General features: G+C 39.7%; 1 protein-coding gene across 7 annotated transcripts in view; it reads left to right on the top strand.

The window, feature by feature from the left end:
* myh14 (myosin, heavy chain 14, non-muscle) overlaps positions 1-15,105 on the top strand; it is a 35,657-nt gene that overhangs the window by 6,937 nt on the left and 13,615 nt on the right. For 3 of the 7 annotated variants that reach the window (XM_053234933.1, XM_053234928.1, XM_053234937.1), the window contains exons 2-22: positions 1,085-1,253; positions 2,546-2,752; positions 4,352-4,508; positions 5,019-5,046; positions 5,581-5,698; positions 5,940-5,987; positions 7,783-7,875; positions 7,992-8,055; positions 8,231-8,329; positions 8,436-8,579; positions 9,086-9,300; positions 9,402-9,554; positions 9,697-9,870; positions 10,175-10,348; positions 10,471-10,585; positions 10,822-10,893; positions 11,707-11,921; positions 12,584-12,705; positions 12,905-12,974; positions 14,617-14,777; positions 14,937-15,045. In XM_053234933.1, the coding sequence (XP_053090908.1) occupies positions 1,095-1,253; positions 2,546-2,752; positions 4,352-4,508; positions 5,019-5,046; positions 5,581-5,698; positions 5,940-5,987; positions 7,783-7,875; positions 7,992-8,055; positions 8,231-8,329; positions 8,436-8,579; positions 9,086-9,300; positions 9,402-9,554; positions 9,697-9,870; positions 10,175-10,348; positions 10,471-10,585; positions 10,822-10,893; positions 11,707-11,921; positions 12,584-12,705; positions 12,905-12,974; positions 14,617-14,777; positions 14,937-15,045 (2,697 nt within the window). In that variant the 5' untranslated portion in view covers positions 1,085-1,094. The remainder of the gene's footprint in view (positions 1-1,084; positions 1,254-2,545; positions 2,753-4,351; positions 4,509-5,018; positions 5,047-5,580; positions 5,699-5,939; positions 5,988-7,782; positions 7,876-7,991; positions 8,056-8,230; positions 8,330-8,435; positions 8,580-9,085; positions 9,301-9,401; positions 9,555-9,696; positions 9,871-10,174; positions 10,349-10,470; positions 10,586-10,821; positions 10,894-11,706; positions 11,922-12,583; positions 12,706-12,904; positions 12,975-14,616; positions 14,778-14,936; positions 15,046-15,105) is intronic. The other 4 variants (XM_053234947.1, XM_053234949.1, XM_053234944.1 and 1 more) reach the window with 3 other exon arrangements.

Here is a 15,105-nt window from a genome sequence, read left to right as displayed (position 1 = left end):
TTAACAATACATTATGTTTGTATTTCTGTAGAATATTATAATGTTATACATACTGTGGGCATATTTGTAGTATTGAAAGTGTTCACAGTAAACTGCTAGAAAATGCAAAGCATCTGGGGATGTTTAGCTACAAGAATGTCATTCACACTTAACATTTCTTTTAAGTCAGATGTAGTTGAGTGGCATCAAGATCTCCCTTGTATCTTCAAACTGTTCTGGCAGTAAGTTAGTTGAAACTAATGTCTAACATACAGCAAACATTTATTATTATTATTTTTAATTAATTTGTCATTTATAGAAGTGTACTTCCAAACTATTTAGCTTCATTAGCTAGCCAGCTTACTTGTCTCTCCAGTAGCATTTTTTAGAGTGATTTATCAGTGTTCACATTAACTGACATTTTAATGAGTCGGCTAGCTGACAAATTGGTGAATTGCTGTTCTAACTTGGATGACTCTTATTTGAATAAAAACCTTTTTTTGTTGTTGATGTTAAATAGTTGTTTATTTTCTTGAAAATTCAAGAAGCAAGCTGGAGGAAAAGGTTCATTGAAAACTGAAGGGCACATGTATAGAATTTCATATAAATGTAAAGGAAATAAAAGTGTAGTTTTTGATTTTACAGTAAATTACAGTAAGTTTTGACAGCAGTTGTCAATAAACTACTGTTTATACCACTGCTAACAGCAGCACAGCATAGTACAGTAAATTACAGTTATTCCATGAGTATATGTTTGGGGTATTTTGTATTGTGTATCAAAATATATTTTGATGTACTTTTGCCCATCCATTGCCCATATTTTTAAAAGCCAGTCCAGATCTGAATTCATGCCACCCACAGCAGATGGCCAGCATTTACATGTCAAATTATACGCCACTTGTAAGTAGTCATGAGAACAATTGTACTCATGAATTAGGAATTTATTGTGGCAGTTATATGGGATGATGGACGGCTTCAGAGAGATGGAGAAAGGACTGTTAAAAAATGTATGAGAATGTTGCACATATGTTTCCTAACTGCTCTCTCCCCCTCCACCCCCTCTATTCTCTCTCTCTCTCTCTCTCTCGATCTATCTACCTAACAGGGACATAGCCATGGCTAAGTCAGCAGCAGGCAGCGCTAATGATGTCACACGCTTCCTCTCCATGGAGGCGGGGCCGAACTCGCCCACCTCTGTATTCTCTGCCTCCAGCCAAGCTGATTGGGCGGCCAAGAGGCTTGTCTGGGTTCCCTCTGAGAAACACGGCTTTGAGGTGAGAGGAGATGTAGGGTAACTGAAGCAGGGACATTCCTGACAGGCCCAAGATGTAAAGATCCCTGTGCCAGCATGCCTTGTAGGACTGGCATGTTATACTTCATAAATTGTTTTGGTTTCAACCTAAAATCTCACCCTAAAAGTTCAGTTCGTAATCATGTTCTGATAGAAATGTGTGTGTTTTTTGTAAATCAAGGTTCAAATATGTGACTAAGTCTGCTGTTCCCTTCCTGAACATTCTCTGTTGTAATGTTGTACTTTCATAACCTCCTCTGTGCTCCTCAGTGACAGAGTTCCTCATCAGCATGCCACAGCTCTGATACGGCTATCTATGAATAGAGCAATATTCTCAGAGAGCCTGCAGCACTGAATGCTAAACAGCAGCATGATAGAGGCCTTGCTTTAATATGTTGCTGTAAAGAATGTGACTGTGTAACTGATTGCTACAGAGAGAGGAGAGAAAGAAAGAGAGAGAGGGTATCTGCAATGTAGATGTACTAAATGAAACACTGATTTATTGCTGTATAATATATAGATGTTAATCATTAGCACAATTTTGCCCTTTATAGTGCTATCACAGAACCTTCAATATGCAAGTGAGAAATCTAACCACAATTTATTATTATTATTATTATTATTATTATTATTATTATTATTATCTCAGAGTTTCCAGGGTGTGTTTTAATAAATCATTGGCTTAATCTAAAGAAAACAATTCATTTTGGTCAGATCAGTGCAAGCCTTCATTAACCTTAGCCTTCATTTGACATGGTTTTACATTTTGTAAGCTGTATTGCAGTTGCGATGTGAAGCAATCTAATCACAATATGCTATTTCTGTCCATATCATGTAGCCTTGCACTGAACACTCTCCCCTCTTTCTTTCTTCCTCTGTCTGGCTCACACACACTCACACTCACTCTCCCAATCTCAGTGTATCTCTGTCATTTATTTTCACTCCCAAACAGACTCCTCCATAGGCTGCTTGTCTCTATCAACATGAATATATGCACTGTTCTCTCATGGTCGTGTATGTGTATGAGAGAGGGTTGTGTGCTGTGTTCATTCTAAAAGACAGCACATGACCGGACGATGACCAAAAAAAATTGTCATCCTCGCATGACAAGGCCCACACACATCCGGAGATGCATTAGTATTCCTTTCAAGCAGTCATCAAATTACTGAGCATTGATGTGTGTGATGAAGAAGCAGATTTCAGCAAAATAATGACAAAAATAAGGCAAACAAATTTGTCTAGAGCAGCGTGATGTACTTTTTTCTTTTGTTCCAGTCTGCGAGTGTGCGTGAGGAGCGAGGCGATGAGGTGGAGGTGGAGCTTACAGATAGTGGCCGGAAATTGACGCTACTGCGAGAGGAGCTTCAGCGGATGAACCCTCCTCGCTTCAGTAAAGTGGAGGACATGGCTGACCTCACCTGCCTTAACGAGGCCTCCGTCCTGCACAACCTGAGAGAACGCTATTACTCAGGACTGATCTATGTAAGCACGTGTGTTTGTGTGAATACAACTTATTTTTTTCAATGTTGTGTATGAACTTTATTCCGAGATATTTCTTAAAACATACATTAAACTCATAAAAATGAGCAAAAAAATTATATACATGAAATGCAACGGGCAGCAGGGTGGTGCAGGGTGTAACATTGCCGCCTCACAGATCCAGGATCCCTAGTTCCATCCTGAGCTCGGGTTACTGTTTATGTGGTGTTTTACATGTTCTCCCCATGTCTCTGTGGGTGTCCTCCAGGATCTCTGGTTTCTTACAACCTCACAAAAACATGCTGGTAGGTGGATTGGCTATTTGAAATTGCCCCTAGGTGTTAATGTGTGCACAAGTGTGCGTGTGTGTGTGTGTGTATGGTGCCCAGGGTGTATTCCCAAATCATGCCCAGTGTTCCTAGGATCCAGATCCACCGTGACCCTGACCAGAATAAAACACTTACTGAAGATGAATGAACAGTTTTAGCCAGCTCTCCCACGTCATACGACAGCTACCAAGCAGGAAGAGTGAAGGCTAACACTACGAGTCACATGATGCCAGCCAACCACATCTTTTCAAACTGCTCTTCATGCTGTGTCACAGAGGAAAGAGCTATTTGCCCTCTTCCACATACCTGAGCTCCCAGATGATGCTCATGATTGGCTAGTGTTACTGTGATTGACAGGGGAGAGAGTAATGCTATCCCTCCCAATTTTGCTCCCCTGCCTCCTAGCCCAGTTTGTGGCATCATCGGGATTCAAACTCGCAATCTCGCGATTGTTGGGTGAATGTTTTTTCTGTTGTGCCACTCAGGAGCACCTAGGTTTATTTTTAACCATCTTTTTACCATCCATTATGTGGCTTGGGCATGTCAACAACCATCTGTCTTTTTGTGATGAAAAGCTCTTTTGTTTTCCCTGTAGTGATGAATATTAAATGTGTGTGCAAACTCATAAAAAATATTTGGTCAAAGGCAATTGGATGCTGAGAGCAAATTTTAAAGAAAGAAAAAAAATAACGGTTTGTTTGCTTTAAGTGTTTTTTATGTTTGTTTATTTTAAATATTATTTAAAAATATTTTGTTGGAAGAAAAGTACATTTTTTTGTTGTTTGAGTATAAACATTGCCCCTTCTCTTAAAGGATGCCAGAAATTATGGAGTTGACATTTGGTTGTGTTTGTGTTTTCTGCTCAACCTGACCTTAACCTAAAATTATTTAACAATCATTCGGGGGTGACGTCATAGCTCACACCACATGTATGCTGCTTAAAATTCCAGCACGCTTCCTGCATCCCTGCATAGGGGTAGTGATATTGGACACGACATGTGGCTAGTCTTAAAGATACTGTTACATACATAACACACGTGCCAGGGTGTTTGTTCATGACGCCTTAGAGTTTTGTGTTACGGATTAGGTTTCACATAATACACACACACAGATGCACACACACAAACTGAGTTGGATACACACAAGGAATTTGGTGTAAGGTTGCTGGAAAAGTTGTTCTATGTTATTTCTGAACTTTGTTTCTTCATAATCTGTTCCCTCTCTCTCTCTTGCTCTCTCTCTCTCTGTCTCTGTGTGTGTGTTGTGTGTGTAGACATACTCAGGCCTCTTTTGTGTGGTCATAAACCCGTACAAGAATCTGCCCATCTACACAGAGTCCATTGTGGAGATGTATCGTGGGAAAAAACGTCACGAGATGCCACCACACATCTACGCCATATCAGAGGCAGCATACAGGAGCATGTTGCAAGGTACCACATACAGCTCCACCCTGCTTCACTTGTGTCACACTAGCAATATAACTGATCATGACAGCGCTGCAGCGCGTGGAAAACGATAATCGAAACGATAGTCGAAAAAGATAAACTCATACTGAGCTTATTTCTGAAAAATTATTTTATTTTATTTTTTTTATTTATTAATATCACCCATGTTGGTTCTATACCAATCTACCAGTACTGTCTGATTTTATTTTACTAACGCTAATGTGCTCTTTATCATTTTATAGTTGCAGGCTTGGTTATTGTCACAAAAATGCTTTAAAATGCATTAAAAGCTTTTGGTCTTCCTTAATGTACGAAGTCGTTTTAGTAATGGGAGCTTTTTCCAAAGTGCTGCTTTTACATGTAAATCCAAACAGCTTCTATTTCAAGAAACCATTTATTAGAACAGTGCTGTGTGTGTGTGTGTGTGTTATCACAGATGTGTCCTCACAGTAAAATGCTCTCTCTCTCTCCGTTTTCCTCCCTCTCGTTTAACAGACAGAGAAGATCAGTCCATTCTTTGCACGTGAGTATTATAACCTACAGTTGTAGAGCAGATGTATTAAAGGTTATTATTACAGAATTATTACAGTCAGTATAAACTCGTCAAATCACAAACATTTGTCTGCCTCTTCAAAATAGCAGAGATTGTATGAGATTTGTTGATGAGGCATGCTAGGAGCTCTTTCGGCAGGCGTTTTTAGTTTTTTGGATTTTTTGCAGAGAGTTTGTCCTACTGCAGCTGCCTTTATAGAAGCAGTCTATCCACCCGATCTTTGACTTTGGCTAATAATATAAAGCGATCCGGTTCCTCCTGTTGGTTATGTGCTGCTAATTTTGCTCCACTGTTTGTGTTTTTTGGTGTTGCACATGCCAGTGAGAGGGTCTAACTAAAGACAGTTTCCACAAAGACCATTTATCTCTTGCCAGTGTTTATTTTGTAGTCTTAAGCCCTGCTGGGTTTTTATTGCAGTCTTTATTAGGCTTAGTCTGCATGTGTTTATTTGAATGTTTCTGTGGTCATTTTACATGTGTGTGTGTGTGTGTGTGTGTGTTCCAGAGGGGAGTCCGGAGCAGGGAAGACAGAGAATACTAAGAAGGTGATTCAGTACCTGGCACACGTGGCATCATCTCACAAAGGTGGCACTCTTGGCCGCAGCAAGGACAGCACTCTGCAGGTGAGTATAGAGTGACGGCATGGGACATAGACAATGATTCTTACTGGCACTTTTACTTCGTTTCATGCTCTGCCTGCTGCAATAAAGAAAAGCAGCCCTCGCATCTCCATATGGCCTTTTAATATTTATCCTTTCCTCCTTTGGTTTGCTTCTTTAACACATGCCTTTTCTTGACTTTTCTCATGCCCGCTCTTGCTCTTTTCTTGTCCTCTCCTCTCCATTCTTCTCCTCCATGCTTAAGATGGATGGTACGCGTTCTCTGGGTCGTGGCAGTAGTACTGTAAACAGGGTAAGTGGGTCATGATCTTAGTAATAACACACCCTATGATTCATATCACACTCTGCTCTTTATCCAGTGTGCACACAATCAGAGGTACACTAGTTCATGTGTGTCAAACTCAAGGCCGGATGTGTTGGCATAGTCAGCCCAATTTTCCAAACATTATAGAAGCCATTCAGCCACATGAAAAATGCAATAAATAATTAGATTTAATTTCACATTTTTAAGCCAGTCACCAGCCGAATGGCATATCAGCCATGTTAATGCCCTCCACACTGGCAAAGGACTTTTTACTTAATAAGACCTTTTAGAACATTTATTAACACATTGTGTTGATATCATTGCTTAATTTGCTGTAGTTTCCACCACTTTAACCTTTAAACTGTAGTTTGCACTCTTAAATTAGAATGTAGGATGTTTCTAGGAAAAAAAGGTTTAAACTGACTTTTTAACTGTATGCAATATTAGGCAATAAAATGTATGATCCTAATGACTTAATTATGAGCCTACTTAGGCTAATTAAATTAATTAAACAAATATTGGAATTGTATGTTTTCATTTGTCGTTTTGTCTATTCCTTGGAAACAGTAAAATCTGCTCACACTGCTGCATATTTCTGTGCTGTTGCTGCTGTAAATACAGCCAGCTGTGTACAAAGGTTATTTTGTAATGTAACAACTTTGTGCTCTTTCTGGTCCTCAGGTTGGTTACCATGTTTAGTCCGAATGGTGACTTAATTGTATTCTTTCGTAGCAGTCACAGAAATTACACCGGATAATGTCCTCTAAGAACAATCATGTACTCACTATTACTATTTTTTTTTTTCTAATCTCTGTGTAGCCAGAAAAACACCAGGCATTAGTGGAGCTGATGACCAGAATGCATTTCAAGATTTAATTATCATTATGAAAACTCCAAATCCAGCAAGGCTGTGAAAAAGTGAAAATGCTGGTAGTGTGCTATAGGGCATTTTAATATTACTATCATTTAAATCCAGTGAATTGAGGCAGTGGTCTGTATTCAGCGTATGGGCCTCGAGTTTGACACCTGTACACGGGATGTTAGTCCCACTAGATCAGAAGCGTTGCTGTTTACACTTTTTGGTGGTTTTCAAATATCATAAATCTAATCTACAGTGTATAAGCCACATTGTCATAATAACCACATTGTGCACTTTTTAAATGTGGGTTCATTTGTTTTGTGTGTTTATATGTTCCTTTAAAAATGTCTTTGTGTTTGCAGTTTTTTGAACGTGTTTTCTGTCATATTTTTTCCCCTGTGTTTCTCCTGCACTCCATCCCTTCCTTTATTGCTGTGCTCTAACAGAGTGTGCAGTATGTGAGTATGGCCTGACTCTGAGTTTGGAGATTGCAAATGATTTGACTGTGTGCTGCGTTGCTGTTCTCCTGTAGAGCTCACTGTAGCCTTAGCAGAGCTTAGCAGGGACAGTAGCGGTGTCCAGCCTCAGTCAGATTTATTTTTCCAACTGTCGGCCGCAGAAAGTGTATGCCTGAGGGTTGCCTTTTTTTTTAAACACATCCCCAAACGTGCACATATCTAAAGACTGAGGTTGTCCACCTTCATTATAGCCATGTTTATAATAGTTGCTACTAATTTATAATAGCTGACTATTAATAAGTTACTAATATGTGTGTAGTGCTTAGTAATGGCTGGCTGCTCTCTCTTGCTTGTTTTCTGTTTATACTGGACCTTGTAGTTGCTGGAGCTTTGCAGTGTCACACAGTGTTGGGGCAGAGATAGGTTTTTTCCAGGTTATTGACACATTACTCTTTGTATCCTGTAGGGGGAGCTAGAGAGGCAGCTACTGCAGGCCAACCCTATCCTAGAGGCCTTCGGCAATGCCAAGACCGTCAAAAATGACAATTCTTCCAGATTTGTAAGACTCTTTTATCCACTTTATTCTGCAGATGTGTTTGCAGATATGTGAAATGCTGTATGTAGTTAAAATTGTCTTTTGCATCTAGTTTTAAATGTATTTTGCTGTGATTTCAGGGTAAATTTATCCGTATTAATTTTGATGTGGCTGGATACATAGTTGGTGCCAACATTGAGACCTGTATCCTTTGATTACTGTAATGAATGAAGAATATCAAATTATTTATTATCTTTATTCACTTTGCCTCAGTTCGTTCTTGATTTATTGAGTCTCTTCAACACTCAGTTGCCCCTGATCATTTGTGTTGTATTTCCTTGGACTAAGTGTGTGCCCTTAACTAGTGTGTGTGTCTCAGACCTCTTGGAGAAGTCTCGAGCCATCCGGCAGGCCAAAGATGAGAGAACCTTCCACATTTTCTACCAGCTACTCAGTGGAGCCTCTGAGGCCGTGAGAGGTAACAACACACAAACACACACAGAGTCAAACTTCCTCACTCTTTCAATACAGTTAGATTTTTTCAAACTTTTTTTTAACCATATGCTCCTGTACTGTCTATGTAGCCGAGCTGCTCCTGGGCAGTGCAGATCAGTATCGCTTCCTGTGTGGGGGTTCAGTTCCTGTTCCAGGTCAGAGTGAGGCTGAGAACTTCACTCAGACCATGGACTCCATGAACATCATGGGTTTTACACAAGAGGAGTGCACATGTAAGAAAGAGAAATAAGATCTCTTCCCAGAATCCCTATGAATGAAAACTAGAAATATTCCTTCCAAAACTACCTGAAAAATAATAATTAATTAATTGATTAATTAATAAACATAACATTTGTGTGACTCGAGATCCAGTTTACTGTGGAAAAGCATGTCTGTATAGAAAATTGGTGGAATAAAATATTTAAAAATAGAAAACGGACTCTATATAAAATCTAAATGTAATAAAAACTATTATACCACAGAGCTATTGAATTCTGTATTCTGATTGGTCAGAAGGATAGCAGGGCTGTCTTTTATGTTAATATGCTTGTTCAACTTTGTTTTTATTATTTTTAAGAATAATATAACATTTTGGGATGTGCTGTTATTGGAAAATAATCATCTTTGGGGTTTTAACAGTAGCTCCACTTTACATAACCATCCTGTTGCAGATTAGTTTCCTATGATAGCATAAAATAACATTTGTCTCCACTGTCTAATTCCTGTTTTTGGCTCTCAGCCATGTTGAAGGTGATCTCTGCCGTGCTGCAGTTCGGGAACATCACCTTTCAGAAGGAGAAGAACTCGGACCAGGCATCTATGCCTGACGATACAGCTGCACAGAAACTGTGCCACCTGCTGGGAATCAGTGTGCTGGAGTTCAGTCGAGCAATCCTCACTCCCCGCATCAAAGTGAGCCGCGAGTATGTGCAGAAGGCACAGACCAAGGAGCAGGTGCGTGAGTGTGATAGTGTACATATGTTGGTGGTTGTGATGGTCTAATGTGCGCATTTGAATTTTAATATTTATATATATATTTTTTTGTGTGTGTTCAGGCAGACTTTGCGGTGGAGGCTCTGGCGAAGGCCACCTATGAGCGCCTGTTCCGCTGGCTGGTGCACCGCATCAACCGAGCTCTGGACCGCAGACAGAGACAAGGAGCCTCCTTCATCGGCATCCTGGACATCGCTGGGTTTGAGATCTTTCAGGTAAGACTGATGACGAGGTGAAGACACCAGACACCGAAATAGATGATTCACATCTATTTGAATATGGAAAGTTGAAAAGTTGAGCTCTTCTGTACACTTATCCTTTCTCCTTTTTCTTATGTTCTCTTGTATTCTTCTCCAGCTGAACTCCTTTGAGCAGTTATGCATAAACTACACCAATGAAAAGCTGCAGCAGCTTTTTAACCACACCATGTTTGTGCTGGAGCAAGAGGAGTACCAGCGTGAAGGCATCGAGTGGAACTTCATCGACTTTGGGCTCGACCTGCAGCCCTGCATCGACCTTATTGAGAGACCGGTCAGTGTGTGTGTGTGTGTGTGTGTGTGTGTGTGTGTATGTGAGAGAGAGAGAGTGACTTGCAACATGTCACTGAGTATAAGAGTTTTTATTTTCATCAACTGATAGATCAATCAATTCAGTTAGACATTATTTACTTTACGTTCTTTTCAAATGACTGGTGACTGACAATATTCTTTATTGTACCACAGCGCTGTTGAATTCTTGAATCTGATTGGTCAGAAGGTGTTGATTAATTTTCTGTAACAGCACAGCTCACATATGCTCATCCCTGTTCTTTACTGTTGCTTGTTTGGTTCCACAGGCCCATCCACCTGGCGTGTTAGCACTGTTGGATGAAGAATGTTGGTTTCCACGGGCAACAGATCGGTCATTTGTGGATAAACTGTCGGCTGAGCAAGGCTCGCATCCCAAGTTCTTCAGGCCACGGCAGCTCCGTGAAGAGGCTGATTTCTCTATAATCCACTATGCTGGCAAGGTCTGATCTTATTCCTTCGTCAGCCACTTTTGCTCTGTTCTCAGCAGAGATTAGATTCAGGACTGGATTCCACTTTAGTTTCTCTCTGTCTGTTATCTGTCTGTTTCTTGTCTTCCTTCCAGGTGAACTACAAGGCTGACGATTGGTTAGTGAAGAATATGGATCCTCTGAATGATAATGTAGCATCTCTTCTACACCAGTCATCTGACCACTTCATATCAGAGCTCTGGAGAGAGGGTGAGGAGATGTGTGTTTGTGTCACACAGTGACAGAGATGTTCTAGTAAACTGAATAAAACCTGCACTGGAATGATTTTTCTCACCACTAACACTAATAAACTAATATTACATTTATTTTCTCACTCTCATGTATTAATATTCTCTCTCTGTGTGTCTTCCTCTTCACCTCCTGTTCTTTCCTACTTTGTCTCTCCTCTTCATTTCTCTTCTCTTCTGTCTTATTCCCTCCCTCAGATATTCAGACACTTCCTCGTGTCTACTTTTTTGACTCCTATGCGTCTCTGCAGACCAATGGTTCTGACAGCAGTAGGTTTATCCTCCCACCTGTCTGTGTCAACAATTGAATTCCTTCTTACTCATTTCACTGCTCTTGTACTATGTGTACTGTGTCCATTTAGGTGTGCATCATCTCTCTTCTTTTCCCTTTTTTATTTAGTTGCAATCAGTACTATAGCTTTTCTATAGTACACACACTGGTTTTGTTTGGAGACACCATTTCAGTGTGTGTGATTGCATCTGGTTTCTGCTTGTGTAGTGTCTTTCATGCCCTTGTGTTTTGTGCATATGCAGAATTATTACTTAAATTCTAAATTACCTAGCAAAATTCCAAATAATTTTAATATATTTACATCTTTAAACCATTGCAACCACTTGAGTTTTAAGTAAATGTGTAATTTATCAGTTAGACAAAAGTTTAAAGCTCTAACCAAATATTTAGTTCTGCAACATTTGGCTAGAGCTTTAAACTTTTGTCTATCTAACTGATAAATTACACGTTTACTTAAAACTCAAAAAAAAAAACCCTCTTTTTTGGTTGTTGTTTTTTTTTTACTAGTGTTGCTGCTTTTGCTAAATGTGCATGCTCCTTAAATGGACATACTGGGCTTCCTTATAATTGTACTGATATACTGATAAAATTAATGCATGTAGCTTTGGCTTCTTTGTCTATGGCTTATGCTGACGCATTCCATTTAAAAAAAACTATAAGTGTACAGCATAATATCAATATATGAAAGTTTGTTGGGGTTTTTGCATTACAAGGAAACTCTATCCCTAACTATTGCTTGGCATTTTGATTTGTGCCTTATTAAATATCGACCTGTTGTTTGTCCTGCTTAGTGGAGAGGATTGTGGGATTGGACCAAGTAGCGTCTGGAGGTCTGGCAGAGGGCAGTGGGCCGGTGACGTTTGGAGCAGCTGGACTGAAGACGAAGAAGGGAATGTTCCGTACTGTTGGACAACTGTACAAAGAGTCACTGACCAAACTGATGGCCACGCTGCGCAACACCAACCCCAACTTCCTGCGCTGCATCATCCCCAACCATGAGAAGAGGGTGAGAGAGAAGTTTAAAAGATGTGGTTAATTGAATATTGATTACGAATACGGTATCATTTATAAAAACATATTTTAACATAAGATTTTAAACTTTACAAATATATGATGTAGTGATTAAATTTCCCTTTCCTTATTATTTATACCACAGCCTGTTTCAAATCTCAAGTCTGATTGGTCAAAAAGTCATTAAGTTTTGCATAACAGCATGGCTGTAATTCAAATCACAAATTTATATTAATGTTCTATTCTCATTCTATTATGTTGTTGTTTCTATAGTAACAGTTCATTCTCAGTGGCGTTTAACACCACATAATACAAGGCTAATATATAGTTAAAGAAAAACATGCTGTAACAAGAAAAAGCATATAATCGTTGATACAGTAACATGACAAGCTGCAAAGAAAAAAGAGAGGCTGCTGAGGGAACAACAAAATTTAAAACTTGCAAATGACAAAGAAGAATAAAACATCTGGGAAATGTTATAATAATGTGGTAATAGTAACTCCACTTTGCGTCGGGTGACGTCACACCACCCTATAGTGGTTTTTTTTTTCCTATAGCAGCACACCCCCATTGTGGTTTATTCCTTACAAATTACACCTGTAATCTTAACTCGGCCTCTTTCTCTCTCTCTCTCTCTCTCTCTCTCTCTCTTTTAAGGCAGGGAAGCTGTCCCCTCACCTGGTCTTGGATCAGCTGAGATGTAATGGAGTGCTGGAGGGGATCAGAATCTGCAGACAAGGCTTCCCCAACCGTATCCCCTTCCAGGAGTTCAGACAAAGGTCTGTGTGTGTTTCTCTGCTTGACTGTGTAAGCATTGGCTCAGCCTCAGACTCTGTCCCGCTCATGTTCTCTCTCTCTCTTTACACAATGATTTACATTATACGAGTGTAATGAGAGTGGACAAATTATTTTCAAGTATAATGCTCTAAGAAAAGCTTCTTTATTACATCCTCAATTGTCTTTGTTGCTGTCTGTTAGGTATGAGATTCTGACTCCCAATGCTATACCTCGTACCTTCATGGATGGAAAGCAGGCCTCTGAGCTTATGGTGAGTGCTAGTATTAAAATCTTTAGTGTAGATCTGCTCAACATAAAGGAAACATTGCTAATGGAAGTTTGTTTTTGTGTCTTACATGAGACTTTGGTTGAGTGTTCACGTGGTTGAGTGTATATTTCTTTGTGTGGGTAGATTATACACTCACTGAGCAATTTATTAGGAACACCTTCTCATTCATGCAATTACAGACAGGTCCATAAGTATTTGGACAGTGACACAATTTTTATAATTTTGCCTTTGTACACCACCACAGTGGAATTGAAATGAAGCAATGAAGATATGATTGAAGTGTAGACTTTCAGCTTTAATTCAAGGGGTTTAGCAAAAATATTGCATTAACTGTTTATGAATTACAGCTATATTTTACAGAGTCCCTCCATTTTCACAGGCTCAAAAGTAATTGGACAAACTAACATAATCATAAATATTAGGCTTATTTTTAATACTTGGATGCAAATCCTTTGCAGTCAATGACTGCCTGAAATCTGGAACCCCTGGACATCACCAGAGTTAATGAGCTGAGTTTCTTCCCTTGAGGTGCTTTGCCAAGCCTTTACTGCAGCTGCCTTCAGTTGCTGCTTGTTTGTGGGTCTTTCTGCCTTCAGTTCTGTCTTCAGTAAGTGAAAAGTTAGTTAGGTTGAGGTCAGGTGACTGACTCAGCCATTTAAGAACATTCAATTTCTTTGTCTTAAGAAGCTCTTGGGTTGCTTTTGCGGTATATTTTGCTGTCCTATCAGAAAGTATAACATTATACACTTCAGAATTCATCCTGCTACTTCTATCAGCAGTCACATCATCAATAAACACCAGTGATCCAGTTCCATTGGCGGCCATAGAGACCCATGCCATAACACTGCTATGCCATAACACTGCTATGCCATAACACGTATCCAATCAGCTAATGTAAAATCATGCAGATACAGGCCAGCAGCTTCGGGTAATGTTCATCAGAATGTGGACCATCAGAATGTGAAAAATATTTAATCTCAGTGATTTTGACCACGGCAATTTTGTTGATGCCACACTTTTTTTTTTTTACACAGTTTTCTTGGCACACTTTGCACCCATTAATACCAATCAATTTTCGCTTGAATGCCACAGTCTATTTGAGAATTGTTGCTGACCATGTGCATCCCTTCATGGCCACAATTTACCCATCTTCTAATGGCTACTTCCAGCAACATAATGCACCATATCACTGCTCTTCAGTGGCCTTACCAGTCACCGGATCTGAATCCAATAGAACACCTTTGGGATGTGGTAGAATGGGAGATTCGCAGCTTGAAAGTGCACCTGAAAAATCTGCAGGAATTGTGTGAAGCAATCATGTGATCATGGACCAGAATCTCAAAGGAATGTTTCGAACATCTCGTGGAATCCATGCCATGAAGAACTGAGGCTGTTTTGAGAGCAAAGGGAGGCCCTACACTGTATTAGTATAGTGTTCCTAATAAAGTGCTCTGTAAGTGTAAATTAGATATTTGACAAAGATTTTTTACTCCAGTCTGTTACATAATTTATACTGCAAGCTTTCATTTCATTGTGATTTGAATACAGCTACTGAGTGTGTGAGTTGTGTTTTTGTGCCGTACAGTTGTTATTAAGTTGGTAAGTGCTGTGTAACTGTGTTCAGATCAGGGCTCTGGAGCTGGACGGGAATTTGTTCCGCGTGGGGCAGAGTAAAGTGTTTTTCCGAGCCGGAGTGCTGGCACATCTAGAGGAGGAAAGAGATCTGAAAATCACTGACACCATCATCCGATTCCAAAGTGCTGCACGCGGATACCTTGCTAGAAGGTGTGTCTGTGGGTTTGTTGGTTGGTTTGTAGAATTTCGAAAAATATTGTTAAACTCTTGGGAGTATTTACAATATTGCATCATGACAGTATTAATAAGAGTTTTATTTTGCATATTTTTTATTTGTCATATTGCATTAAAAATGTATTCTTCTGGCAGAGCTTTCCAGAAGAAGCAACAGCAGCTAAGTGCACTGCGAGTGATGCAGAGAAACTGTGCTGCCTACCTGAAGCTACGCAACTGGCAGTGGTGGAGACTCTTCACCAAGGTAATAAACAGCACAATCCAGTCCAGTGTTTTTCGATCAATGCGTCATACTGCAATGGAC

Source organism: Pangasianodon hypophthalmus, chromosome 1, assembly GCF_027358585.1.
Source record: "Pangasianodon hypophthalmus isolate fPanHyp1 chromosome 1, fPanHyp1.pri, whole genome shotgun sequence".
Taxonomy (NCBI): domain Eukaryota; kingdom Metazoa; phylum Chordata; class Actinopteri; order Siluriformes; family Pangasiidae; genus Pangasianodon; species Pangasianodon hypophthalmus.
Note: the sequence above shows the minus strand (reverse complement) of the source record. Positions and strands in the feature narration are given on the sequence as shown.